This window comes from Colius striatus, chromosome 14, assembly GCF_028858725.1.
Source record: "Colius striatus isolate bColStr4 chromosome 14, bColStr4.1.hap1, whole genome shotgun sequence".
NCBI classification, from domain to species: domain Eukaryota; kingdom Metazoa; phylum Chordata; class Aves; order Coliiformes; family Coliidae; genus Colius; species Colius striatus.
The window spans coordinates 3,916,287-3,944,235 of NC_084772.1; the positions used below are offsets into that span (position 1 = coordinate 3,916,287).

Sequence of the window (27,949 nt, forward strand, 5' to 3'; positions counted from 1 at the left end):
AATCCGTGTAGGGGAGAGTGGACAAGAGAGCACAATGTATCCACTTCTTCTCTACCCTGACCTCCCCACTGTTGTCACTTTCCAAAATGTTGCTTTCACCCTCCCAATTTCTCAGCCCCAACGTCTCTGATTTTTTGGGTTTTCTGCTACAACAGACTAAAGCCACATTGTTAAACAGTTCTGTGTTCTTACCTTTAGTATCTTCACTGTTATAATTGCTCCTCTAGAGAAAATCTGAATTTCTGATCTAAAACCTCACCCAGTTCAAACTCAGTTTCCCCAGGTGGGAGTATCTCTGAGTTCCACAGAATCTTTTATAGATGAACACCTACAAGGTTGTAGCAGTGTTGAATTGCTTTGTTACATCCTCACAGTATTTATAGAGCACAAACAGAACATTCTGATCAGAAGCTGCAGGCTTCCACTGCATGCAGAAAGTACAGAAACAATCATTTGGTGCTTTTTTTTCTTTCCCCAAGTAGCTGGATGTATAAGTTCTAGAATGTGGACTCAAGTTTGAGCTCTCTGTTTTGTTCTTAATTACAATTCAATAAGACACTTACAGGTTTATAGAATACACCTTACAGAAACACTCCTTGCGAATATTTAGTCTCCACCAAACTCTTCCTGCCAATCAGCTGGACTACCTGCTGCTTCCAGATGTTGTGTGAGCAACAGACAGGGAGATGTTCACACACTCATAGCTCAAGGCAGCCTTACCGATTGCCCATGGTTTATCCTCCCCAGGACCAATTCGACACGGGTCTTTGTAGTGTGTAAACAGAGAATGCTGTTGCTCCAGCTTGTCCTCTGCAGGGAAAGAAGCCCAAGAAAAGGCACATCAGCATTGAGCTGTGAATCTATGGACAAAGTGTGTTCTGCCACAACAGAAAAAGCAAGCTGATATCAATAGTGTTGATTTGAACTCGTTCAGTTGGAGCTTTACTGGGCAGCAATATCTTGTCTTGATCAGAAAGTCTAACAGATGCTTGCTAATAACAGTGCTTTCCTACAAAGTCTTTCCATGAAAGACGTTTTTTGGTAGTTGCTGTCTCTAACCAAAGTCATTGACCTGGATGAGGGGACTGAGTGACCCTCAGAGGGTTCCCTGCTGGCATCAAACTGGAAAGACTGGCAGATTCACCAATGACTGTGCTGCCAGTCAGCCAGATCTGGACAGGCTGAGAGGTGGCCAGAGAGAAACCTCATGAGATTCAACAAGGGCAAGTGTAGAATCCTGCACGTGGGGAGGAACAACCCCCTGCACCAGCACAGGCTGGGGGTGACCTGTTGGAGAGCAGCTCTGGGAGAGGGACCTGGAAGTTCTGGTGGGCACCAAACATGAGCAGCAATGTGCCCTCGTGGGCATGAAGGCCAATGGCATCCTGGGGGGCATCAAGCAGAGTGTGGGCAGCAGATCGAGGGAGGTTCTTCTTCCCCTCTCCTCTGCCCTGCTGAGGCCTCATCTGGAGTCCTGTGTCCAGTTCTGGGCTCCCCAGCTCAAGAGAGACAGGGAACTGCTGGAGAGAGTCCAGTGCAGGGACACCGAGATGATCAGGGGATGGAACATCTCTGTGAGGAGGAAAGGCTGCAGGACCTGGGGCTGTTCAGCCTAGGGAAGAGAAGGCTGAGGGGGAACCTCATTAACACCTATATAAAAGGTGGATATCAAGAGGATGGGGTGATACTTGCTGAATCAGTCTGTGGAGTGGGAAGGAACACAAGTCAGTCATATATGGAATTACAGGAAGCTGATGATTGCTTCAAAAAACAACTGTACCTAAACAAGTAAGTAATGTACAAATGGAGGAGGAAACTCTGAACCATTGCATTAATCTCAGTGCATCAAGAAAGCAAGCAATCTACAAATACAAACTGAAACAGCAGCTTCATTTCAGCTTCCCAGCTGAGGGAATTTTCAAGGGGAGGGGGGTGTAAATGAGCAGCAGAGGTAGCAGAAATAAAATGGATTTTTATAACCTACTTTTCAGTCCTCTTTAGTAGGAGTTGCAATGTTTACAACTATTACTTGAAAAGCAAATAGTTGTGTTTAGTCTTTCTTTAAAAAGACAGTTCACAACAGCATTAATTAGACCCTGTGCATCTTGTGCTAGAGGTTGTGTGGAGCCACAGCTCCTCAGGCAGGGAATGCTGACCCACACTGAGCTGTGCCTCAGCTCGCTCTCCTCTGTACAGCCCCTTGCCTTGCCTTTGTGGCTGTCTGGTCACCTTCCCCTTTGGTGTGCAGCACATTTTTTCCTTGGTGGTCTTTTTGCTTTCAGGCCACCCCACCCCTCCAAAAATAGTGCAAGTGAAACACTTGGCTGACAGTAAATGTGTCCATGTGTATCCTCCAGCCTGTCTGCCTCCAGGACTGCTGTGCCTGTCTCTGAAGATGTGCTTGGCCAGCTGAAGACGTGCTGTGGACCACAGTTCTTCCTTCCCCAAGAACTCCCTACTGCTGTTGCTGTTATATTTATCCTAATACATGTTTGTTTAACTATACTGTTCTGTGGCCATTACCAGTACTGCTCATCTCCACACTAATGGATTCTTCTACACCTCAGAGCATTTGCTTTGACCCTTCTTTTACTTTGGATATTATAGTTGTGACTGATTTGGATTTTGTACATATGTGCTAGAAAGGAACAACAGAAGGACTGTGTTTCAGATTGATGAAACCCAATGAAATGCTTCTCTAGCTTTGCTAAAATCTTCCATTACAAGTGTCTGATACAAGTCATGAGAGCAGGGAGTACTGGTTATTTTTGAGATCACATGCTTGATTTTTGTTTCTTAAAATGATTGTTGATACAGTTGTTGCTCTCAGCCTTGGTTGCCTAGGCTGCTTTTGAACTTGCACTAGATACTGTTTAGAAATTCGCCTGTTATTCCCCAAACTCTAGCCTGAATTGCTGAATCCCCCTTGGAATGCTACAGCCCAAGCTCCTCCATCCACTGCCCTGCTCCCTGGTAACAGGGCACAGACAGAATACTCTGCTGCACCCCTCACCCTACCTGCCCTGTGCTCTGCAGACCCAGGCCTTCAGGTTTGGCCCAGTCATGCAAAAGGCCTTCTGGCCATCAGGCTGGCAGGAGGCTGGCAGCAGCTGGGCATCACAGGCCCCTCTGCCAGCTCCAGACCAGCAGAGGCACTGCCCTTGTGTACAGGCAGCAGGAGCTCTGCTGGGTGCCTGTGCTGTACGGAGTACACACACACACACAGACACACACACACACTGCTCTGCACTCCACTTTGGGAGTTTAACTGTTAGCAGTGCATAATATTTATATTTTGGAAAGGCTGCCATCTCTGTCAACTCACCACACATTAATTATGGGTTTGTGGAGTTCCTTTTCTAGTACTCAATATAAAAATAAACCCTGTAAATGTATTAAAATTAAACTCCCCAGAAGTACACAGCTTCTGTGTTCAGCAATGGTTCAGACTGGTTCAGCAATGTTCAGTTCTCTCTGCAGCATTCATCTCTTGTGCCTGTGTAGATGCACTATCAATTTATTCTGTAACTGCATGAATTTACTATTATTTCTCCACACAAATCCCACATGTCTTTCATCAGTAACAGAAATTATAGGGCAATGGGTATCTACCTGATTCAAGTAAAGCTGAACCACTGGATCTGTCCTCACTATTGCTACTGCAAGTCACAAGTTATTGCCCTTTATGCTTTAGAAATGAAATCATGCTTAACAACTCAGCAGCACTTGTAAGGGAGAACTGCTCTCCTTGGCTCCTCTCAAGGCTGGTACCTACTGTAGCAGTAGCTGTAGTCAAGTCTTGCCTCACAAAAGCCAGTCGCACCTTTGTACACTGCTATATGCCACAAGAATCAAGAACCTACCAGGGAAAAGAAAATCTTGTCTTACCAGAGGAACAGTTATCGAAGTTGAGATCTCCACATATGACATCAAAAGCCACCAGCTCCTCTGGATTGGCTGTACTGGAGGAGGAGGTAGATTTTCTGAATTCAGACAGCCAATCTTGAAGCATATCCAGCTGCTCACATCGAACAGTAGTGTCTCCTGTAACAAACAAAAGCCCTCCTTTTAGCATGTTACTGCATCTTGAGTAAAAGGGTGCAAGACACATTCTAGAAAGAATTGCTTACCATATTGTCTTTCTTTTTCTTTTGTTTTCCCTGTACCTATAGTCAACAGTTCTAATTTTGCTTGTTGCAGACTTGAAATCATATGTCAAGTCAGACCGACATTACTTCATCAAACTAAAAGGTTTTCAAATGCCATAGTCAGAAGGAAAAGAAGCAAACCCAGAATGACTTACTCTGACTATAGTTTCATTTTAACCCAATTTACTGCTTTGTACTACCTATTTAAAAGGTGTAAAACACACTTAGAAACATCAATTCTGTATGCCCAAAGCTGCTTCCAAATGGCCACTGGGGAGATGGGGAATCACAGAATCACAATTACAGAATCCTAGAGTGGTGGGAGTTGGAAAGGACCTTTAGAGCTCATCCAGACCAAGCCCCTGCTAAAGCAGGTTCCCCTTGGTCTGGGGGCACAGGAACATGTCCAGGTGAGTTTCGAAGGCCTCCAGAGAGGAGCCTCCACACCCTCCCTGGTCAGCCTGGGCCAGGGCTCCCTCACCTCAGCAGTCAAATAGTTTTTCTTAAGTTTAAATGGAACTTTCTGTGTTCCAGCTTATGTCCATTACCCCTTGCCCCCTTACTGGAGACTACAGAAAAAAGTGATGCCACAACCTCCTGACACCCCCCATTTAGATACTTGTAACTATTAATGAGCTGCCCCCTCAGTCTCCTCTTCTCCAGACTGAACAGCCCCAGGTCCCACACCACAGCCTTTCCTCATAAGGAAGATGCTCCAGTCCCCTCAGCATCGTGGGAGGCCTGCACTGGCCTCTCTCCAGCAGTTCCCTGTCCCTCTTGAGCTGGGGAGCCCAGAACTGGACACAGGACTCCAGATGAGGCCTCAGCAGGGCAGAGGAGGAGCAGAACCTCCCTGGAATGTTTAAGGCTACTTCCTCCCAGCTTGTTAGTCCCTTGTCTCAGCTGCAGCTGTCACCAGCACTGGCAGACGCTTACAATGGGAACGCTACAGCACACTCTAACTGTGGCAGTATCCACATAACCTTTAGGACCTCACTACCACTATTAGCCTGTGAAGGGGTGGATTTGCAAGAACATCAACAAAGGAAGGCATTAAAACTACAATTAAATACAAGCTGCATCAGAAATGGTTAACCAACCATGGTTTGATACAACCCTAAACAAAAGAAATACTGAAAAGAATGTGACCAGGGAAAGAGAGAGCCTTAAGTAGGTTCTGACCCTGTCTCATTTCCTCAACCTAGTAATTCCAACAGCAAATAATCTATTTTTTTTTTTCTTCCACTCATATCCAACAAATCTTTACCATTTGGACTGTAACATAAAAGCTGGTACAAGTGCTCCCTGGATCTGTTCCCTAACCTACAGTTTCTAGTTGCTTGTACCTCAAATTCATGCTGTGCCCTGATCCCACTGCTGGACACAAAGCCAGACCAATGTATTCTTGGGAAACCCCCTTTTGCTACAACAGCATAAGAAAAGAAAGCCTTAAAGAAAGCCTTATAGTGACGCTGTAGCTAGATAAAAGCACAAGAAATAGGTCACATGGAATAAATACAGCCAGAGGCAGGTGACACTAACCACAGACGTGTGCGTGACTAACAGAGAGACATTCTGCTTAACCAAAGACACGGATGAAATTACAGCTTCACAGAAAGCCTGAGCTTCAAAAGAGGCCTCTGGAGATGACATCATCTAGTCCAGTCCCTCTGCTCAAGTGGTGTTGCCCGCAGCAGGTTGCTCAGGACCGTGCTCGGGAAGCTTTCATTCTCTCCATGGCTGGATACTCTGGAACCTTTGGGTCACCTGTTCCAGTGCTTAGTTACCCTCACAATAAAAACTGTTTTTCTTTGCTTACATGTCATTTCTTGCATTTCAGTTTGTGCCCATTGCCTCTTGTCCTGTCACTGGGCCCTGTGGAGGAGTCTGCCTCATCTTCCTCACACCTTCCTGTTGGGTGTTTACATGGTTTGATGACATCCTTCCTGAGCCCCCTCATCCTGAAGCTGAAATGTCTCAGCTTTCTCCTTCCTGGTGAAGCTTATTCAAGTTTGTGGACTGTCCTGCAGCACCTCAATCTTTTTATCCTATCTCATATCCTCAGGCCAGTACTTTCCTCTGGCCTGCCTTTGTTTCCTCGTAAGTTTTAAGCGTGGAGCCTACTGACAAGAATGCAGCAACATCTTGCTCTCCACAAAGTCCCAATTATATAAATTGCTTAACTGTCTAAGATGGGCTTTTACATCCCTGAACTGTCAAGGGTGGGTTTTTTTCCATTTTCTGTGAATTATCCATCTGTTACAGCTGCATCAGGAGGAGTGATAAAATAACATGGCCATTACCACATGGGCAAACTCAGACAGAACCCGGCAGAGAGCAGCATGACAAACACAGCAAACACACGTAACAAACACACAGAGGTGAAATGCTCCAAAACACAAAGCTCCAGAGAAAAACAAAAGACAGAGAGGTAAAAATGTTTTAGGAAGATACTGTGAAAGGTGTCTGGTAACATGCTGTTAGTAAAGAAAAGCATTAACTCCATGGTGGCCATCCATCTCCCTCAGAAAGAACACCGAGCCTTTGTAGCAGCAGTGTACACCTGAGAACCTGAGGGCTCTACAGAAAGCCAGTGGCCTTGGAACTCGAGACAGATGACTTTCATTTCTTTTTATAAAAAGTGCCGAAGTTCTGGTAGTCTGGCATCTCTGATTATCCCCACTAGAGGTCATTGAAGTAATTGTTGGTGTGCAATGAAGTGCGCTGCATTTCCATGACAAAACACTCGTCCTCTAATGCAACTGAAATAGAACAGTTTTCTGAGGTTAACATTAAACAACTAGTATCCAGCTTTCTGCAGCTGCACTGCAGCACTGCATGCAAAAGTTACTAGTGAGAATCAGTCTTGCCAGCACTCAGTGAGCAACAGCTTTGGAGATGAAGACAACTGAACTAATCAGACACTTCAGTAGAGCGAAAGGCAAACCTGAACCCAGGGAGCAGATGTTTCAGAAACTGCTGCTGAAATGAAATAGCATCAGTAAATATTAACAGAACTAGGTAGAAATTCCCAACACTAACATCCAACTTCGTCTTCCAGCCTTGAGCTCTAATTAAACGTTCAGATAGAATCACTGATCTGATTGACTGCCACCAGTTATTAACCAGAGAACACAGATTTGCACTAATTGCTTTGCACTGTTTTCCTCAGTCACTGGCCTGGAAAAATGCAAATAATTGTGTTGTGACTGGTTCCCTCTGGCAGCATTTCCAAATTCTTTGCAAGTTCCTTTCAGCTTCAGATTTTGTGGAAGGATGAAAGGGTAGTGTGGGAAACCTCAGCCAGCAGAAACAAATACTTGTCCTTTGTCATTACAGGAGACTCGTACTCGCCCTTTCCATTTGCTTTGGAAATGCTTCTGTGAATTCCTGGCTTTAGTCAGGACCATAGGTAGGCACTATGCACTGAGGAAGGCTCTTCTGTCCTACTCTGAAAGACATTAGAAAGGGCACTGCGGCTGCTGAACAAAGCAGCTGACAGTCCCAGTCAGGGGAAATTAAAAGAGACCAGGGGAGGTTTTTAAATCCAGGGTTCTCAGCACAGGATATATTGGCAGGGAACCTGAGGAAGATGGTCAAAAAAGCTTGTGAGGAGTAGGACATAAAGCCCAGTCATAAGGAAGAATTGTTCCCAAGTGATAGGCAAAGGCTTCAGTTGAGCCATGAGACAGGCTGTCACACTTTCGTGTGGGGCAGGGTGAGCAGCCCCCTGCACTTACCAGCATAGGCTGGGAAAACAAAACAAAAACCACCCAGAAATCCCCAGAACAACCAAAACCCCACCCCTTTGATTCTGCTGGGTTACTTTTCGGCTAGGTCAGGTCAAGTGCCACACATCTGTGTGGGCAGACCTAGAGGAGGGGCCAGGGCAGGCTGCCAGTTGCCCATATGGCAGCTTTGGTAGTCCAGCACGGGGAGGGATCCTGGGATGCTCAGCACTGAGCTGCTCCCGACTGCACTGCCAGGATTTCACACCCTGAGATCCCCAGTCCTTCAGTCTCTGTCCCCTCCTCAGTTTCAGTACTCAGCCCTGCATATGCTGGGTGTAGGCTTGTGGAATCTGAGACAGCTGTTGCCAGTACCTGAACTGCTAATGACTAGGTTCAGGCTGAATGCAAAGCAGGGATGTGAAGGAGGTTGTGGGATGGCCTCCACTGTGCTACATCATCTGGACCTGGGCTGACAGCTTGAGGCTTACACCGGTTGGATGGCCTGGAGGAATGTCTGAAAGGCTTGACTCAAAGGGACTTGGGAGGTGGGCAGATTCTAGGCAGCAAAACCTGTGCAGAACATGGTTGAAAGACATAAAAGAACCATGTAAACTTAACAGCCCCTTGGAAAGTAATGCCATTCAAGTCTCAGGAAAGGATCCCTTCATTTGTCACCAAAATGCACTTATTTCCACACTGGAAAAAAAAGAGCTGCTTCCTAGTACCATTCAGTGATAAGCAGAGGATTGGGAGGATAAGCTGCATCTCATTCTAAAGTTTTACTGAAAAAGGTGAATGTCAGGGCTGAAAAAATAGTAATTGCTCAGAAGAGAGTTGAGCCAGCACATCTCTTGGAAAAAAGCATTAGTAGTTCATCCCTGACCGTAAGCAGTTGGATCTCTTCATTTTATACTCATTTAAGTATCCTAACTGTCAAGTGTAAGTTTATGTATCCTGGAAGGGAAGCCAAATTGCACTCAGCCATGTATGACAAGATGATTTAAATGGCTAACCTTTTAAACAGCGCTTGTTTTTATAGATCCCACAGCTTTACATCGTTGCACTGTTTTTCAGATAAATGTGTGAAATGTTATGAATCAGATGATACAAATCAGAAAGCACAGCTCTGCCAAACTTATGAACTTTAGTTTTCCATTTCATTATATAAACTAACATGATATATCAAAGGACAGTTTGACTCTTAAATCATTGTCTGCTCCATTTGAATGAGATAAGCTTAAAAGTACGAAGCAAGAACCTAACCTAAGTAGGAAGATGAAAGGTTACGTTTTACCCTTGAAGAAGCTGTAAGCTGACTTTGAAAATAGAACATTATTTCCTCATTCTTCTTCCCTCCTCCCTCTTCCTCTTCAATAATTTACAGATTTCACAATGTGGTTATCAAAGACTAACTGAGAATACATAACTAGGTAGTAAAAAAGACCAGGACTAAAAAAATGGAGGTTTGTAACCTAAACTAGACCAGCAACAAATCTCATTTCCACAACAGCAATCTCACACTACATTACCATAATCCCAGAGTTAAAAATAGAAAACCAGAGAAGGACATTACATTGTTAAAATGTAGCTGAAAAATTCATGGCTCCTCTTTAGAAGCCTCTCTAATGTACTTGAGGGACTGGCAGTTCTGTTCCAGAGTCTATCTCTGCCAGGGAAGCACAGCCAAGCAGAGGGGTGCCAGGTGCTCAGGAGGGCCACTCAGGAGCACACAGATCACAGCTGCATCAAGTCCAAACTAAGGCTATCCACCCCTCTGGCTACAGTAAAGCCTGATCTTACACAAAGGAAAGGTTTGTAGATGTGGCTTTTATTACTATACCCACTATGAGTACAGAAATGATGGTTTTGATACAAAACACAGGAGAGAGACGTGGAAAGTTGTCCATAGACATCTCCAAGAATTTCAAGTATCTGTCTGTTTTAGTTGATGAGTGTTCATGTGAACAGCTAAAATGGAGAAGCACCTCAATTTCAAAATGTATGCATCAGAACACTACAAAAACTAATATGACCTGGAGTTACTGAGTTTTCTTCCCCTTGTTTTCTGGACTTGGGTTGTAAAATAGAGATAAGGCCACCCATCTACTTCAGTCTTGTTCTCAATATTAGTATTAAAAGAAGAGCTGAGTGTTGAGATACTGTGGTAAAAAAAGGTCATGAAGGTTGTAAGGTGGTTGAGGAAGAAGAGGCTCCACCACAAGACAGAGCTGCACGAAATTCCAGTATGGTTATGTGAAGCAGACACAGAAAGCTGCTATTTCATCTCATTCATCTCATTCTTGTTAAGATAATTCAGTAAAAATTCAAAAAAAGAACCTTCCACACCCTCCTTGATCATTAACAACCTTGGAAAATATTGCTTCACGAAACAAAGGGCACAGAGCATGCTCTATCATGCTGCAGTAAATGTAATAATATGCTTTTAAACATATTTTTTTTTACATATTAAATAATATGTAATAATAATGCTTTTAAACATGACCAAAAAAATTCTTCAATGAGCCTGTTAACTTGCTAACCATCTATGTATGAAACGTGCAGGTTGCTGATTTCTGCTGGAAAAATTGTCCCCAGCTACATCACCTGATAATCTGCCAGTTGTGTACCAAGGCATTTGAGTTTCTATGCTGCTGCTCGCAGTGTGGGTTGTTAAATGCTGTCCAGTAGTGATGACAGTAATGTATTTGCTCAAACAACAGAGTTTGGTTATGAGGGAGCAAAAAGAAAAGCTTTCAAAGGATATTTTTTTGGTGTCCCATAGTAATTAATCCAAGATGGAAAAGTTGAAGGTTTGGGGATCCACTTGTCTACTCCCGTTTCTTTGCTGTCTCACTGCTACTTGCCACACATGCTGCACTGTGTCAGCAATACTGGAGGAGTTACTTCTGCACCATAAACCCCTCCCCTAGGCCTACAAACAGTGGCAAACTAAGAGATGCAGATTAGGACAGTACCTGCAATAGCTTGCAAGTGAGTGCAGGAAATATATCCCACAATTCTTTGGTCCTGAGGTGTACTTCCCACTTGCACCTGGAAAGGAAAGGAGAAATAGAAAGGTGATTAATGAAAGAGCTCATACAACTCTACTGCCAGCCCCAGCAGAGCAGCCTTTTGACACACCATTGGCCTTGTTCACCACTCTTTCCATCCAGCTCCATTTTGAAAACACACACAGACAAAAACCAACCAGAGACACACACTGGGGCTTACAGGGGTCCCACCTGTGCTAGCACAGACCCCTGCACTGCTTCACAGTTTTCATTTGCATCTGCAACACCTGCCCCCCAGCCTGACTTTCTCCACTCCTCACTGTGCCTCTGGGCTCTCCATCCCAGTTGGGTTGTTGCCCTTTTGCATCCCAGCACTTGTTTGCATGCAGGATTCAGGCCCACACTGAAGTCCAGTATACTACTAATATCAACAGCCTAACTCTTGGTGTCTGTGTAAGACTACAATGCAGGAGGGAGTCTAGAATCCAAGGGAGTTGGGAGGAAGGGATGAAACCTGAAATAAATATTGGCTTTGATGATGTGTTCTCCATTCCACAGCCAGTTTTGATGGATTTTCACATTCTTCTGCAAAGGTGCTGGGGATTTTTGCTGTGTCTCAGCAAAGTGTTTACATTCTGCATCTCACAGCAGCAGCCCCCATGTCTGTCAACCAGATGAAAACACAACATGCGCCCCTGCTCTTACAGGAGAGGCTCAGGGCTTCCAGGGAAGCTGGAACATAACACAATTCCTCATCAGATGCTATGACCTTTAAAAAATATAAGAATCAAGTTGTGGTTTAGGTTTTCAACTCTATTGAAGGTTTTGGTAGTTCAGGACTTAGCTGCAAATCAAAATTCCCAGTGATCTGAGGATCAAGATTTGGGATGAGGCAAGAAATTAGTTTGAGAGTATGGTTATCCTGTTGACAGTGAACATGGCAACACTGCACAGGCTACTCAAGAAAATGCCCACAGAAGGAAGTTGTACCCAGGGCTCAGAAAACACAACCACAGATGACTCCTTCACAAGGCTGGGTGCAAATTTCATCTGACACCTCTAAATAATGAGCAGAGCTCCATGTCATACAGACACAGTTTTGTCAGCTTGGTTGCTTTTCTCAGTTTTTGGCTATCCAAGAACCATCTGATTCATTTTATAACTGGAAAGTCAGCTTTGCAGTAAGTCAATGTAGAAGTCATTTGTACTCAACAATGCCTTGTTAACTTTCAGGTTTTGTTCCAGTTAGAAGAGTATGTAATAAACAACTTGCATTATTCTCAAACTGTTCAGTCCTTTCTAGACAGCTTTCCAAATGGATATTGATGATATTCTCATTGCTCTTCCCACAGAGTTAACCTGCCTGAGGGCGGACCGGGGCAGAGGAAGACAAGGAAAATACAGGCAATGGCTGGTGGATCTGCCCCTAAGCCAGAGGATTCTCCTCAGCTCACAAGGCTGCAGCAGAGTCTCAAAGGATGTGTCAACCCGCTGGATGGCTGTTGGTGACTGCTGCAGGAGCTCCTTCTTCCTCCCTCAGGCTGCCTGGGTCTGAAGGTATCACACTGTCACAGGTAATCAAAAGGAGTGTGCTCTTCTATTTTGTATGTAACATATGCCATTCCAACAGAAAAATGGGAAACCACTAGTTTACATCCTCTGCTATCTAGGGTAGGCACGTGGATTATATTGTGCAAGCTTATTAACTCAACATCACACTGAAAATGATATACTGTGAAGTCTCTACTAGCTTACAAGAGTGCAGTGTCTCCTGCTGCAGAGAAAACGTGTGCATGTCATGCACCTTCCAATGCCACCTCCTGTAACCACACTGAAAATACTGCACGTAAGGCTTTTTCACCTTATAGCAAGAACTTGCTGCTTATAATCCTCTTATTGACTAAAGCAGATGGAATCATTTTCAGTGGCTCTATCCAAAAAGCATAAAAGATTTAAGTCTAAAAGCTGAGCATCCAAACATAAATTATAGTCAGTTGAGAAAAAGAAGTCAACTCAAACTGGCTTTAGAATTTCCTGTGCAGCCTTAATGGAGTGCCTGACAGGGCCTAGTACTCATCCACCAATTTGTGCGTAAGATCACACTCATTTCCATTAACCATAAATCAATATCTGTCACCCGGGGTCCCTGTGTGCACAGATCTACACTGAAATAGACTTGGGGTCCTTCAGTCTCACAGAGCAAGAAGAAATGGCCAGAGGAAAGACTGGCTGTTGCTACAGGCAGGTGGGTGAGCACAACTGCCCCTGGGGTTGCCACCACAGGGGAACAGTGCCCCAGGGCTCTACACTCTCCGGAACAAGCATTGCTTTACACCCCCAAGGGGCACACTCTGCTAATTAATGAACAAAAAAGCTCAAAAGCAAGAGCTGAAGACCTTAACAGCATTATTTGGAAAGTGCCAGCAGGGAGGTACATCCAAAGCAGCTGGTTTCCCAGATTTCACGTTTCCTCCAACTTTTTTGACTTTTGGGGTGGGTTTTTTGAGTGTCAATGTTGATGTAAACCACCCAGCAGAGTCATTTTGAGTATGATCACAATGGAGGCAGGTATTTGTGACAGCTACTAGGCAAGAAAAATATCCCTGCAGCCACCTGGTCAGTTCCCAGCTACTGTAGAAGCACTAGTATAATAAATATGGTCTAAAATAGAACAGCAAGGAAAATCTGATTTGGTATTTTACAGATGGACAAAGACTATGAGATGTTCAGACAGGAAAACTACTTGACCTCTGGAGTATTACCAGCCCTATAATTCTGCATAAAAACATTCTTTTGTGTGGCCAAATATGCAGCCAGTTTTAGACTCTTCCATTTCAAGGGTATATTATATAGTGGTGAGTCAGCCTGAGCAGCCACGTGGCAGTCCTGACCACACTGAGCCTTCCTTTCAGCCTGCAACGTGGACCTTGGCAGAAAGGCTCCACTTCCACCTAACCAAGTCAGCACAAATATCATTTTTGATGCTCAATACAGAAGAAACTTCTAAATTCACATTTACCAAGAAAGTCCATGTCAGCACAGAAGCTAGAGTGGCTCCTTCACCATAAGCCTGACTGAAGTTCACCTCAACAGTTCTACATTAGTGGCTGTGTATCAATAAGTGATTCATTGAATTATGCTCCTATTCACAAACTGCTTCCTAAAAATCACTGTATGGTTTTAGTTGTGTCACAGATCACTCTTCTGTGTCTGTGGAAATTTGTAGGAAAGTAATATCTAAATATATTTATAAGTTGCCAGTGTTTTTAAAGTAGGATAATTATTGCAAGAGGAAAAAGTTGGCTGTGATACCCTGTTAAACTCTGGTGTTACCTAGAGGTGAAATTTAAACAGAGAGAACATATTTATGGTTTAATGAATTGTCCAAATTATAAAATTTTGCCAGAAAGACATTAATATTTGTCAATATTATGCTGAAAGATGCAAAATATACTCCAATTCTCAGTACATTTGCAAAGGTTAAGCAATCAAACGAGTCACATATTTGGAAGGCAGGTGTGGATTCTGGTCCCTGTTACTCCACTGAGCATTCCATTTAGTTAGCTGTTGGGGGGAAGGGGCAGGCATGAAAAGCTCATTACAGAAAAGAAAGAGGCTTTTCCTGCAAAGGAGAAAGCCTACTAAAGTTGTTTGGAATTCAAAACACCAGTTTCTACTGCTACATATTTCCATTTGTCTCCCGTCTGCTGACAGCTCTGAATTGGTGTTTTCCATCAGAGCACTGACTGTGTCAAGGGGACAAAAGTACTTGACATAAGTACTTTTTATTAAAAGATTTCATCTCTGTGCCATAGCACATTAGTGAAACCTGTTGGACAGACCATGCTGATACTCTGCTCTACTATGCAAAATTGGGTATATTCCTGTAATTGTGCATCAAAAGCTTGTCCTGTGAGGACCAAGGAGTGGTGTGGCCTCCAGTTAGACTGGTATCAGGTCATCAGCAGTGCACAGGAAAGAAGTGAAGCTGACAAGGCTATGGCAGAAAGATTCTTGTTGACAGGAGAAGAAAAATGTAATGAAGAGCAATGAAATTGACATTTCAGATCTAGAGTGAAGGAAATAACTTTCAATTCAATCTCATTACTTGTTATCATGGGGATTTTCTGAGCTAGCTGGAAAATCTTGCACATCTCATGTTTACCATACTTCAGTATAATAAGTATACAAAGCTGCAAACATGACAAATAGCTTGTCTTTAACAGTTTCTATTTACACACGTCTGTCTCAGCAGTGCAAAACTGTTCTATTGCATCTGGATGCCAAGAAAAGCAACAGCAGACACTTAAATAAAAGCCAGGGAAATACTATTGAAATACATGGGCTATTTCAATACCAGCTTCAAATTCAGCTTTGGGCATGTCACTGCCGTGTTAATAAATCATCAGCTGCTTGGAAGGAAATGTTCTTTAATGCTTAAAGAATTTGGGCCACGCTGTACATGAGAAACCTCACTTGGTTCAAGAATTCAACTAGATTCTCAAACACTGACCAGTAACGTGCAGATAAAACCAAAAGGTTTGTCATGGGGGGAAATGTAACCTTCAGTGGTGTTTTCTAGAAGCTTCATATTGCCAGGAGGTAGCCATTCCAAAAAATCCCATATAAAGCAGAGGGTTACTTCAGTGGGTACCCTCCAATATGAAGGCACAGGAAGCCAACCCAGAAGTGCAAACCAGAAGAAAGCTAAAATGTTGGTGTACTCCTGGAAAAAAGTGCTTCATGGAGTTTATCACCCCACAGTCAATGAAACCAAAGCTGGGAGAGGTAAACCATCTGAATGCAATACCAGGCGTCCTGCAGGGATATGAGATGCTACACAGAGTAGCTCAAGCTTCAGTCACTATAGTTTAATCACCCCTTGGAATGTAAATGAGCAAAACTACTCATTTCATAAGTTTAGCTGACCAGGAAAGTGTCAAGTGTGCCGCTGGAGTAAATGTGTCCTGCAGTACTGATCCCTGCATGCCTCTTGTGAAGGAACTATGCCTCCAAAGTAGAAAGCTCTGTGGCAAGTGAATTTGCAGTCACAAGAACCAAGCTAATGATGCTCACATTATGAAGAAAAAATAGGCAGGCTAAAAAAGCACACCTGCATGCTTGGTGGAAAAAACCCTCCCTCTTTAAAAACAGAAGCATGAACACTGCATTTGTAAAGAAGATCATCTAAGCAAGGCCCTCAAGTTGCTGTTTGTCTTAGAAACAAAACCATCCCAGATAGAGAATAAGAGCAAGGCACAAAACAGACTTTACAGAAGATGTGACAGTGACTCCCACAGAAATACTCATCTTACCATATGTAGCCCATATTGTTTAAGTTCAAGGGGAGCTCCATTAAAAATACAGGAGCAGGAGATTGAACTGAATTACTGCAGGAAAATAACTGCATATGCACAAGTAGCTCTGTATGCCAGTGGCTGAGACCCCTGAGACAGGCTGGTTGCAGTTTCTTGTGGACCTTCCTATTTTGGCTACTGCAGGGACATCCTCACAGCCACCCTGGGCAATTACAACGAGCAAACAACAGAGGGTGGAAGAGAAAAGAAAGAAATGGGAAATACAGTTTCTCTTCCTTTCCAGTACTTCTCCATAACCTCCCAGACTGCATCAGCCCCTCCTGAAGGCTTTTTCCCACTTCAGCAATTTTCCAAGACAAACTGAGTGGGCACCAAGGAAATGGGAATATCCAGTCAAACTGTGTGCCCAAGGCCTCGTTGCTGTGACTGGGAAGAGAAGATGCCAAGGGAAACTTGCAACTACTGACATTCACAATTCAAACACTCCTTTGCCACAGAGATGACTTAGATTAGTGGTAACTTCCAAGAAAGAAGGGTTTTATTCCTGTATATTCTTTGTAGCAGGTTTTTTGTTAGCTTAGACATAGTGGAAAAAGACCTCTCTTACTTTTAGTACTTTGACAGCTCTGCCTTCTGCCTCCAGGGATATGTAGCAGCTTCTAAAGAAGACGCATGAGTTAAATTACTAATTTATTATTAGAAATATATTATTTACACATATTGAATAAATGAATGAAGTTTAAAATGTTATAGAGGTTACCTCAAAACTCTGATGCTCTGCAATTCTTTTTAGCTACATTTGCACTTGATTATTTCAGAACCCTGTTTTTCCCCATCTGCCACGTGACAAAGATTACTGTTCCACGAACTCAGAGAATTAGTTATTTGGCAAAGCTTCATTAAGCTTATATGTGAGCGAAAGTGGCTGCAAATTGGTGCCATGAATGAAGGGCTCTTCCTCTTCTGAAGAGGGTAAAGCTCACAATTCACATTCTCTCAAACCTGTATTTCATTCTGCACAACAGTTTTAATTTGTCCCCATTAATGAGAAAAAGACTGTGATTAATAACATTAATTACAGCGAAGCGCAGGAACACGGTACAGTGCCGTGGTATGGTCTTTTTTGTTTCTTTTATGAAAAAGTCTCAGGCAGTTTATTGGACTCGATCCAATTCCTGCATTAACGTTTTAAAGCAGAAACTGAACATGTGGAAAATGTTTAGGTTACCCTCCTCAGTTAAATGGCACAGGTTTAGAGTTATCTAAACAAATTCATAAACAGCACTAGACATTTCTTTTATACATCTTGGGATAACTGTAGATCCTGGACAACCGATCAAGGACAAGAAAATCTAACCACTGAAGTCTCTAATGATCTTTTACTGGGGTCAGAAAACAGACATTCCTCTTTTCTGTGTAATCCTTGGGTAAAAAAGCTTCCTCTCAATCTGCTGAGCAACTGCGAAGCACAAGTTGCTCCTTTGCTCTCAGCCACAACACACACAAGTTGGCAAGTGAAGTCAGAGTAAATTGCCCAAGCAAAATGCATCTGCATCACTAGTATCAAAAAGGAGAATCACAGAGGTTAATTCAGGGAACTCTCATTTTATGGCACAAAGCAGGCACCTCGAGAGTAGCAAACAGTAAAAACTGTGCTTCAAAGCAGCTTTGCAATCAGAGCTACTGCTCCTTCTACCATCTGTTACCACCATATCAGCTCCTTTGAAAACAAGTTCAGCTTTGCACATAAAGCAAAGGTTGCTAGGTTTCCTTTAAGCAATGAATAATAACATGTTCTCTGCACAATTACTGTACTTCCTGAGAACAGCATTAATTTTCAGAGAATTTGAAAAGTAAATCTGTTAATAAGCTTAGGAATTAATATTAATTAAACACAAGTTCTTTCAGCAATTTATCAAAAACCACAAGGCATATTTTTTCCTTTTGATTCCTTCTGATTCCATTAGCTGTTCAAACTACCCACATCAGACTGTGGTTTTTGCTTTTGCTCTGTGTTCACATACTGTGTTTTAAGCTAGAATTCTTATTTTTGCTAAAACTCTCTCTTTGCAGATGCCAAAACCCAGAATTAATTTCCTACTGAGAATGGTTGGAAGAACAGACTTGTATGCAACGTACTTTCCTGTCTCCCAGTCTCAGCAGGAGGAAAACCACTCCAAAACCTCTCTGCAGTCAATAGCCATGGTGAGAACAGTACCTTTTGCATTCACCTCCCTACCCCAAGCATGCATTTACGTGTCTTGGATGGCCTAGCTTTATGTTACAGTTATAGCTAGTGCAATTTAAGGATGAGAGGCAAAATTTGTCAGCAGAAGTGACAGTTTTTATTAGATTGATACATCTGGAAAAACGTGGCCCAGCTTTCCAATTCAGAACCTCATCAGGCCAAGTTAAGGATGTTTTCTGGTTTTACTTCACTGCTGTCCAAAACTTACACATCATTCCTGAAAGACAATGTAGCTGAGGCTACATACTAATCCCTGTCTAAAGATGAATGTTGACATCTTGAAACCTTCTAGTAAATTCAAACAGGTGATACCTTTTAAACTTGATCTGACTGCAGAGTCATCATCCAGTTTCCAAAAGGGACATGTACTTTACATCTCCATTTAAATTCATTAAAACCACCAAATTAAACTTACGAATGTGTGAAACGAGCAGCTGCAGAGTAACCAAGAACACTGCAGCCTGTGTCCTGTTCTGTACAGATATGGACAAGCCAGCTTTTTAGTGAGAATTACCAGCACAGGACAGCATGTGTGTCAGACCCACTTCCCTCCTCTCTCTGTAACAGAGCAGCAGTAAGAGACAACTGGAGTTACAAAACCTCCAAAGCAGACTCAAGGGCTCTTTTCTCAGGCATTTTAAATTAATGTGAAATGCAGTGCTGGAACAGAGAGTCACGCCAGAGACTCCCAAGGGCCCAGGCTGTCAAAGTATGAAAATGGATTGGCTGATTTATATATTTGCTAACTTCTCTTAGAGTCTTTAGAGGCAACTAGGAACAATGGTTTAACACATCAGACATGAGACTGTCACTTAGAGGCAAGTGCCATTTTCCCCCTCCTTATATGCTATTTTTTCTGTGACTATGTCCCTCTTATGTCCCCAATGAGACCCTCAGGTTGGAGACAAAGGTTTGAAGAGATCAAAGTGCCAAATGTAAATTAGTCCTCCCGTTATGCCAAAAATGAGCTTTACACAATAGCTGCCCCCACTATGTCATCCTCATGCCTTCATCCTGAGCTGGAAAGCTTCAGCCTATACAGATGGAACAAAACTAGTCTGTGATTTCTTCAGGAAAATGTCAGCAGCAGCAGCACCTTTTGTGGATCATCTTTAGGAAGAGAACAGACCAAGGCTAGCAAGATTCCTCTGCACAGGTCTCCAGAGAGCTGTTAGGCAGCTGTCTGTAACACGAAGTCAGTAACACGAAACACGTTAAAAGCCTCTGTAATTTACTTACAACTTCCTTCCATGGTGTTAAGACACAATCAAAACACTTTCCTATGCTTTAGTTTCTCCTTCTATTGAGCAGATATTGACCTTTCTTTATGATGCACTCTGAGACATATGAATGAAAAGCAGCACGTAAGAGCTGATTGTTATTATAACTACTAATAATAACCCTTGAGCTGTGTAAGTCTCTCAGGTAAAGTAATTCTGTATGACTAAGCAAATCTCTCAAATCCTTCCAAATCTCCACCTGAACTTTACAATTTAGATGGTGAAGGCAAGGCAGGGAAGAGGGAAGCAATAGAAAATCATTTCTTCTTCACTGGAAACAAACCTCTTCCAGAAGGAAAAAACGTGTGAAACGCTTGGACCTTGATGTTTAGGATCTGGTTTGTAACACAACTCCCCCAAAACAGTTTTGCCTTTTTGTTTAAAATAATTCAGCTCCTATTAAATGTTTTGTTCTGAGACAGAACAGTTCTTAACAGTTATATTTGTAAAAAGGAGACAAACTGTACTCATTAAATGAGAACCGGTTTCTTTCTCTGAACATTCTGCTGAATGAGGATGTTGGGTCTTCCCTGAGGTTCAGAAAGATTTGAATAAACACTCCCACTGAATGGAAATGTTAAATGATTGTATCCATATTTTCAAAAGAAGCAAATCTCCCCTCACTCACTTTCCACAAGTTTGGGGCTTTTTTAAACAACATAGAAAGCAATGGCTCCTTTGCTCAGAGATGGAAGCTATGCAGGGGAACAGGCTTTGTAAGTATCGTTCCAAAACAAAACTCAATGTATTTTCTGCTTCAGAAAGGGGAACACCATGCTTTCCATACGAGACAGGGACTTGAAACAGAGTTTGGCTAGGACAGACTTCACTCTGTGCCACTGCTGAATGCAGAACAATTAGGAGATTCCTGTGTGCAATGCTCTTCCTGCCTTTGAAAGCACACTGAGATAAACTCAAGTGTAGGCCTGGATTACATCATATGCATGCAAAATACTGTAAGGGCCAGTGAAGACTTCTCTAATGACGTGAGCTCTGCACTGTGAGAGGCAGAGCACTGGCTGGAAAGACTCCTTCCAGACACAGTTAGGATATTTGCCAGTTGTTACTGTCCCACTGTTAATACCTCAAGACTTCTGAATTAATGGATTGATTCTCACTGACTTCAAAAACAAACCAGGCTTTTACTTACTGCAGCTTTTGTCTCCAGAGCCCACACAAACTCAGTTGCTGATTAAGCATCACATCAAGAAAAACAACCTTCAAACTTACTTTGTTTCAAAACTGAAATCAAATAGATCATTCCTCCTTTTTTGTTTTTAATTGGTCAAAGAAAGAAATGATCAATGGTCACCTAATGCACAAGTGAGACAGAAAGTCATTTCATAGAACCATAGAATGGTGGGGGTTGGAAGAGACCTTTAGAGATCATCTAGTCCACCTCCTTGGTGGCCCTGCTCTGGCCTCTCTCCAGCAGTTCCCTGTCCCTCTGGAGCTGGGGAGCCCAGACCTGGACACAGGACTCCAGATGAGGCCTCAGCAGGGCAGAGCAGAGGGGGAGCAGAATCTCCCTTGACCTGCTGCCCACACTCTTCTTGATGCCCCCAGGATGCCATTGGCTTCTTGCCCATGAGGGCACATTGTTGCTCATGTCTAGTTTCTTATCAACCAGCACTCCCAGGTCCCTCTCCCAGAGCTGCTCTCCAGCAGGTCACCCCCAGCCTGTGCTGTGCAGGGAGTTGCTCCTCCTCAGGTGCAGGACTCTGCACTTTTCATATTGCATTTCATATCATGAAAATGAAAAATAGCTCAGGTATAAAGTACAGTAAGTCAGAATGACACAGACATGAGGACAAACGGTCTTTTAGCTGGGCCAGAATTCTGTCATGTTTAAAAGCACGCAGTCGGCTTTGAGTCTTCCTAATAATTGGTCCCTATTCCCTGCTCAACTGTAACATTATTTAACAATTCAAATTCATAATTAAGTTCATCATCCCACTGGAATTTTGAAAAGAGGCTTAATTTTCTGTAAGAGAAATGGAGACAGTGCAGCCTGCCCAGCAGAGCAGCAAATTAATGACTCAGCAATGGGCAGCTGAAAGCAGATTGGCTTTAATCTCTTAATCCCTAATACAGGTCTGTGTTGCAGGATGCTCTTTGTGACCCTGGTAATATTTATACTGCACAACATGTAGATTAATATTTTGCATGTGGCACTTCCTAATTAAAACAACCCAACTTCAGCAGTTCCTAAACATACAAGAGTACAGTATAGAAAGCACACACCTAGTTTTTGGATATGGATAGGCTTTTAACTCAAATGTATATGAAATACTGAACTTTGAAGACTGCAAATTCTAATATCTGGGGATTTTTATGCAAGCCACTTTTTTTTTTTTGCTTTAATTACAGATTACAAATAATGGCTACATCAACCTCCCCCTGGTATTTATTAACAATCCATACTCATCATGGCTATGAATGGCCACGTCCTTTTGTCAAGGGCTCAAAAAGGTTCATATCATTTGAGCATCTGGTATTTTTTGCTAGCATTAGGAAAAAAGCTTAAGTTTTAGTTAATGAAACCCATTCCAAATCCTGAGAAATACCACAAAATCTGACATCCAGTGTTCTGGGAGATTTTCCGATCTAAGTTTGGCTCTAGGGATTTGGATCTCTGCACAAAGCTTGGGTTCTTGATTAGTCACAAATCAGAAGTGCTCACTTTCCAGTTTATGATGAGCACAGACAGATTCTCCCAAGAATTACACATAAACAGCCACTAGCCTTGGAAAAGCAAATCATTGAATGCAGACTTTTCTTTCTGCTTTTCATGATTTACAGATGTACAACCCCAGGCTTCCTGTTCTCACTACTATTACTTAATTTAAGTAAACTGTGTTCCTAAAGCAGAAAACCTCTGTGCTCCCCAAGTATCCCAGGCATTAGTTTTTCTTTCATCTCTCCTGAAAAATTCTATTGCCAGCAAGACAGAGGGATAGCCATACATTTCATTGCAATTCTTTCAGGTCTATTCTACTGGCATTTAGACTTTTGATTGCCGTTTGATTCCTGCATGAAAACACAATATGCATAAGCTGGTTTCCCGCTGTAATGCCTGTTGTACTATATTCGTGGTACAAAGCTTAGAATTTGTGCATATTATTATTTCTGTTAAAAAGAAACTGAAATTACATGAAAAATACCTCAAATTTCAACCCGTGTTCTAGCTCTAAAAGTCTGGAATTATTTCGTGCACATGTATCACTTCAAAACCCACACATAGGTCATAACAGACCTGAATGTTGCCTCTTTGAACTCTTAACAGAAACGGCTGAGAGAAAAATCACAGAACTTTGTGACTTGTCACATACTCAGAGTCAGTATTTGTGGCTTTAAAAATGCTCTTACCTTGAGAAACAAGGCTCCCTTGGAAGCCAAGGAGTCCGTTCCTCTTCCATTGGGGTAACAGTGATAGGCAGCATCCATAACAGGATAGCGGCTGGCAAAAAGTAGACCACTGTTCACAAACTTGAAGCTACAGCAGCCATGGCAACTGTAGACCCCAACATCGTAGACAATGTATTCAAAATAGTGGTGAAGCTGCTCTTTCAATTTCTCTGCAGCTCTTTTGTCAAATACTTCCTGCAAACACAGAAAGTCCAAGTTGGCAGGGAAGAAAGCAGATATCTCATGATCAAAGGTCTCGTCTGTATGCTTCTTTTTCCGCACTGAAGTCTTCTTCATGATTGAAGCTTTGTAGAGGAGCTTGTTGTTGACAGTGCTTTGGTCCACTGTGCCATCTCCAACACGGACTTTAACTAAGGACTCTCGTGAGGCAGAGTAGCTGTCTAAACTCCCAGAATCTCCTTCCTTCTGTTTGTGGTTTGGTGTTTTTGAGATCTCTGAGTCACCTTCCAGCGAGGGCTCCACTGGGCCACTGGCACGAGCCTGACCGTTGACGGTGTCTGTTTCCATGTCTGACACGTGGCCATTATCCTCTCCATTTATACGAACAATACAAGTGTTTTCTTCTCCCTCATTTTGCTCTCCAGCTCCACTTTTGTCTTCTCTACTCTCCTCGCCATTGTTTGAACCAGAATTGTCTCCTTTATACTCCATTGACGTTGTCCTTTTGATGCCAGCATTAACAGTACGGTTAGTGCTATCTCCACCCTGGGGGGAGACCAAGCTGCTGAAACTTGCTGCACTGATGGATGTGTTGGTAGGAGAATCTATATATATTTTGATCTGTGGTCTGCTTGCTCCATTTCGGATCCTCCGGCCAATCTCTTTAGCCCTAGCCTGGGTGTTGAAAACGTTATTAAATCTTGCCAGAGAATCTGGCAGCAGGCAAACATTGGCACTGCCAAAGCAGAAGCTTTTCCCATTCCCAGCAGCCTTCCATTCTGTGAGCAGTGTGGCTCCATTGGCATGGTTCTTGTCTTCTAGTCTGGAGTAGATGTAGGGCCTTCTGGCCGACTGGAGCGGGGACCACAACAAGAAGCCAATCAGAGCAAAAGGAAGAGAGGCTACCAATAGTGCCAAGTAGATGGGAGTGGTAATAATGATGCAGAGTGCATGAAAATAGCATGGGTCATCTGCTCTCTGACGCTTTTCATAGGTGGTTGGAACAAAAGAGGCCACAAGCCTATCCGCTAACCAGTAACATGGGAAAATCAGGCCCCAGGAAAAAGAATGTAGAACTGACAGAAAGCTGTTGGGAAATGGGGAAGTGTATAAAACCATTGCAACTTAATTCTGACAACACTTCAGGGCCTACTACATGATGTCACTGTGTGAAGCATCCATAAGAACACTGGGATTGGGCAGGGGGAAAAAAGGTCCAGTCAGGAGTTTGTTTTTTTTGTCCAGTGAGAGTCAATAACAAAAGTTGAAGAGCACCATTTCACTCTGTTGGAGTAAAAATGAAACAAGGCCACTGTTTTCGTCTGGCTTTTTGGCATCTATGTTTGTCAAAGGATGTCATTGTTCACTGGAGGCTGCCATAACGAAACACTCTGGAGGCAAAAAGGAAATCTGTAAAAACAAAAGACACAAAACATATGTCACAAGTATTCAAAGTTTAAAGCAGATTTTCTCACACCAATTTTGCCTTTAAATTCTTTGTCTTTTTTCTTGTTTAATTCAGCATTTTTGATAGGCTGTTAAAGCCTGTGGATGTAGGGCAACTCCAGCAACGAGGGACTGGCATTTCTCAAAATGAAATCAGCACATTAACCATTTAATGCATGGAACTCAAGTCATAAATCACATTTATAGCACTGGTTTTAAGCTTTGCATTGAGAAATAGAGTCCAGAGTTTATTTTATAACCCATTCACACTAATATCTATAGTTATATTAGCTGTTCTCAGAACCTTGCAAATGGTGTTTGGTCGTTATCTCCAGGCTGCTCTAAAAGACCACTGCATCTAGTTTTTTATCACTGAGGTGAAATTTGCTTGAATTACCAAAGTCCTTTGTGATGGGATGTGATGGAAAGCACCTTGTATTTAAGAGAAAACATTTGTTTGCTGTGAAATGGCATTTGCTTTGCTGTGCTCTAAACCACAATAGAACTATTAAAATCAATTAAAATGCTCTTCATGTGGCTGGACGTGGCTCCACATTTTTAATTTTCAGTTTATTAAGAAGAGTGAGTCAAACTAATTTGCTTCATATTTTGGTATTTAATGCTCATTATTTATTTCAAGCTCATCTAGTCCAACCCCAACATCTAGTCCAACCCCCAGTTTTACAAAGCAAGAGTGCCTTAAAATCAGAATAAAAGATGCAACTCTTCAATTCTCTCTCATCTTTCAGATTCCTGCTTCTCCAGACCAAGCCCTCGCAACTGATTTATCTTGGTACTGTCAGTATCTTTTGAGCTGTGGTACATGTGCGATACCAGACTGCAGACACTGAGTATCCTGCACAGGTCAGGAGTGGTAAGTAAGGCACTGAAATACGTGGCTTAACCAGCTGCCTTTTTACCACATGTATTGTTTTGTTTGTTAATGATATGAAATTTCATCCCTTGGTCTAGATGCGGGTCAGGGGGACTAGGAGTAGTCACAGCATGTCAGATTTGCAGCCATACATTTTTTGGTAGGCACCATGGCAAAGAAGAATGTTAATAAAGGAAGAGATGAAGATGAGATCAGGTAGTAGATACTTTTTTCCCAGAAGTGAAAGGCAACCCTGGGACAAGCAAGCAAAGGTTGCTAGTCTAAAAAACCTAGTAAGACAGTGACAGGGGCTTGTTACAAAAAGTGACTGCAAATGGGAATCAAATCCTAAAACAGAATGAGAAAAATTATTGCTGGGTGGGGATGGGATTGTTAAGACCTTCCAAAGTGAAACCAAGTAGCTGACACCCACACACTACAGAGAAGGGTCAGTAAGCACATGCGTTAAAAAGGATGCCAGGACCACAATAGACTCTGCTGTTAACTGTAGTGTCCTGGGTTTGCAGGGCAAGCTATATCTTACAGACAGAAAACCAGTCTTAATAATTATGCATGTATTGATATCAGGAAAAGGTGGTCAAAACCTGACTAAAAAGAGGGGAGGAAGGATGGAAGAAAAAGGAGCTGATTTACTGCAGCAACACCTCCCCAGCCTCCTCAGTGTAACAATAACTCCCCTGCGATTGCTCACAAGCAACCACACGTTTTCCAGCACCAGGCAGTCACTTATGTTTAATGGGATACATGGTCCTGTGTATTTTTGCCCTGATGATACTGTTTAGATGGAAATTGAAAAGATTGGATCAAGGGAGGTTATTTTTTGGTTTGTTTATTTATTAGCTCAGCATCACTTTCACCATCTTACACAACATGAGTTTAAATAAATGAGTGACTAGTCAAGTGCCAAATAAGAAATGCTTGGCATTTATGCATTGCCAAAGGCATTCTGGGATGTTGGTAATAGGGGGAAGCCTAGCAGATTTGTTTTCATGAATGGTTTTTAGGACTCTCTAGGAAGAATACTCAGGAGACTCTGGCATCTCCATGTCAGGTAGAAAAACATACCTTAAAACCTGTCCAATTATGTAATTGCCCTTAGAAAAGGAAAAACAGTAAAGAAGCTATTCTGTTCTACTGGATGCTTAAAATGTTTTATAAAAGGCCTGTTTATTTGCATAACCACTCAGCAGACCAGAGCACTGCTGTTTGGGGTAGGTGAGGTGAGCAAGGGCTGCAAACCTGACATTCCAATTTTCAGGCCTCCTGGTGAAAGCTGCAGTGGCTTTGAGGACAACAGGGTCAATCTGACTTTTACTGTTTTAAAATAATACATCAGAAAAAAAAGTGCAGAACCACAAGGATGCATAACAATTTGTCTAATTAGGTCTTCTATAGATAAGTATTTTCTTAAGAATATGATAACAGGATGTTACGACTGGCAGGGAAACATGACATCAAGTGCCAATGTTGTAAACAGAGGAGTCAATCCCTGCTCGATGGGGTGATGAGGTAAAAAAATCAATCCAGCATAACTCATGACAATTCAGTTACAGGCTGCAGCATCAATAAGCTACAGGATAAACAGCTGTACAGCAAACCATAAAATGCTCAACTAGAATGGCTTCATAAAAGCAATTATCCAGATTATGGGGATGTACTAATTGTGAGGAACTCGTGCTTGCTGCAGATACAACATACTACCATGTGGACTGGTAAAAAAGGAGGAAAAATGAATGCAATCAGAAATCCTTTCATGGGACAAGATTAGACAGCAAGTGTCATATAAGCAAATTGGTTGAGACTGAGGTCTGTTTTGACAACATTAGCAAGAATGTAATTCTTGGTAAACACTAGAGGCCACACTGGGGACTCCTGTGCTTCCTCTGCCCTAACCAGTGTACCTCAGGCAAGTACAGGTAGTACCTTAGAAACCCCCTTAGGAAAAGACAGGGATTTGCTGGACCGTTTTTGAGCCATTGCTAGCCAGCTGAAGTGGGGAGGAGACAGGGATTGAAGTACAGAGATGCAATCCATCCATTTGATTCTATGAATTCTAATACAATTCCCACAAATAACGCTACAGGAGTAAGAAAATGCTACCACAGCAGGTTTTCAAATCCACTAGCTGGAGAAAAGGGAGGAGGGAATCGTGAGCTGGATGTCCTTTCAGTTTTTGCAGCCTGCAGACAGACACCAGCACATCAAGGCCGTAATTAAAACCATTCTTCTTGCAAGGAAAAACATTTTTCTAATTTACTAATCTCATAGATTAAAAAAGTCCCAT

The 27,949-nt window shown here is 42.6% G+C and overlaps 1 protein-coding gene across 1 annotated transcript in view; it reads right to left on the bottom strand.

The window, feature by feature from the left end:
* Nucleotides 1-24,443, bottom strand: part of SMPD3 (sphingomyelin phosphodiesterase 3) — a 31,320-nt gene extending 6,877 nt beyond the window's left edge. The window contains exons 1-4 of the mRNA XM_062007693.1: nucleotides 23,106-24,443; nucleotides 10,855-10,930; nucleotides 3,889-4,044; nucleotides 721-810 (exon numbers count right to left, since the gene is read on the bottom strand). Coding sequence (XP_061863677.1) covers nucleotides 721-810; nucleotides 3,889-4,044; nucleotides 10,855-10,930; nucleotides 23,106-24,443 — 1,660 coding nt within the window. The remainder of the gene's footprint in view (nucleotides 1-720; nucleotides 811-3,888; nucleotides 4,045-10,854; nucleotides 10,931-23,105) is intronic.
* Nucleotides 24,444-27,949: the final 3,506 nt, after the last annotated feature.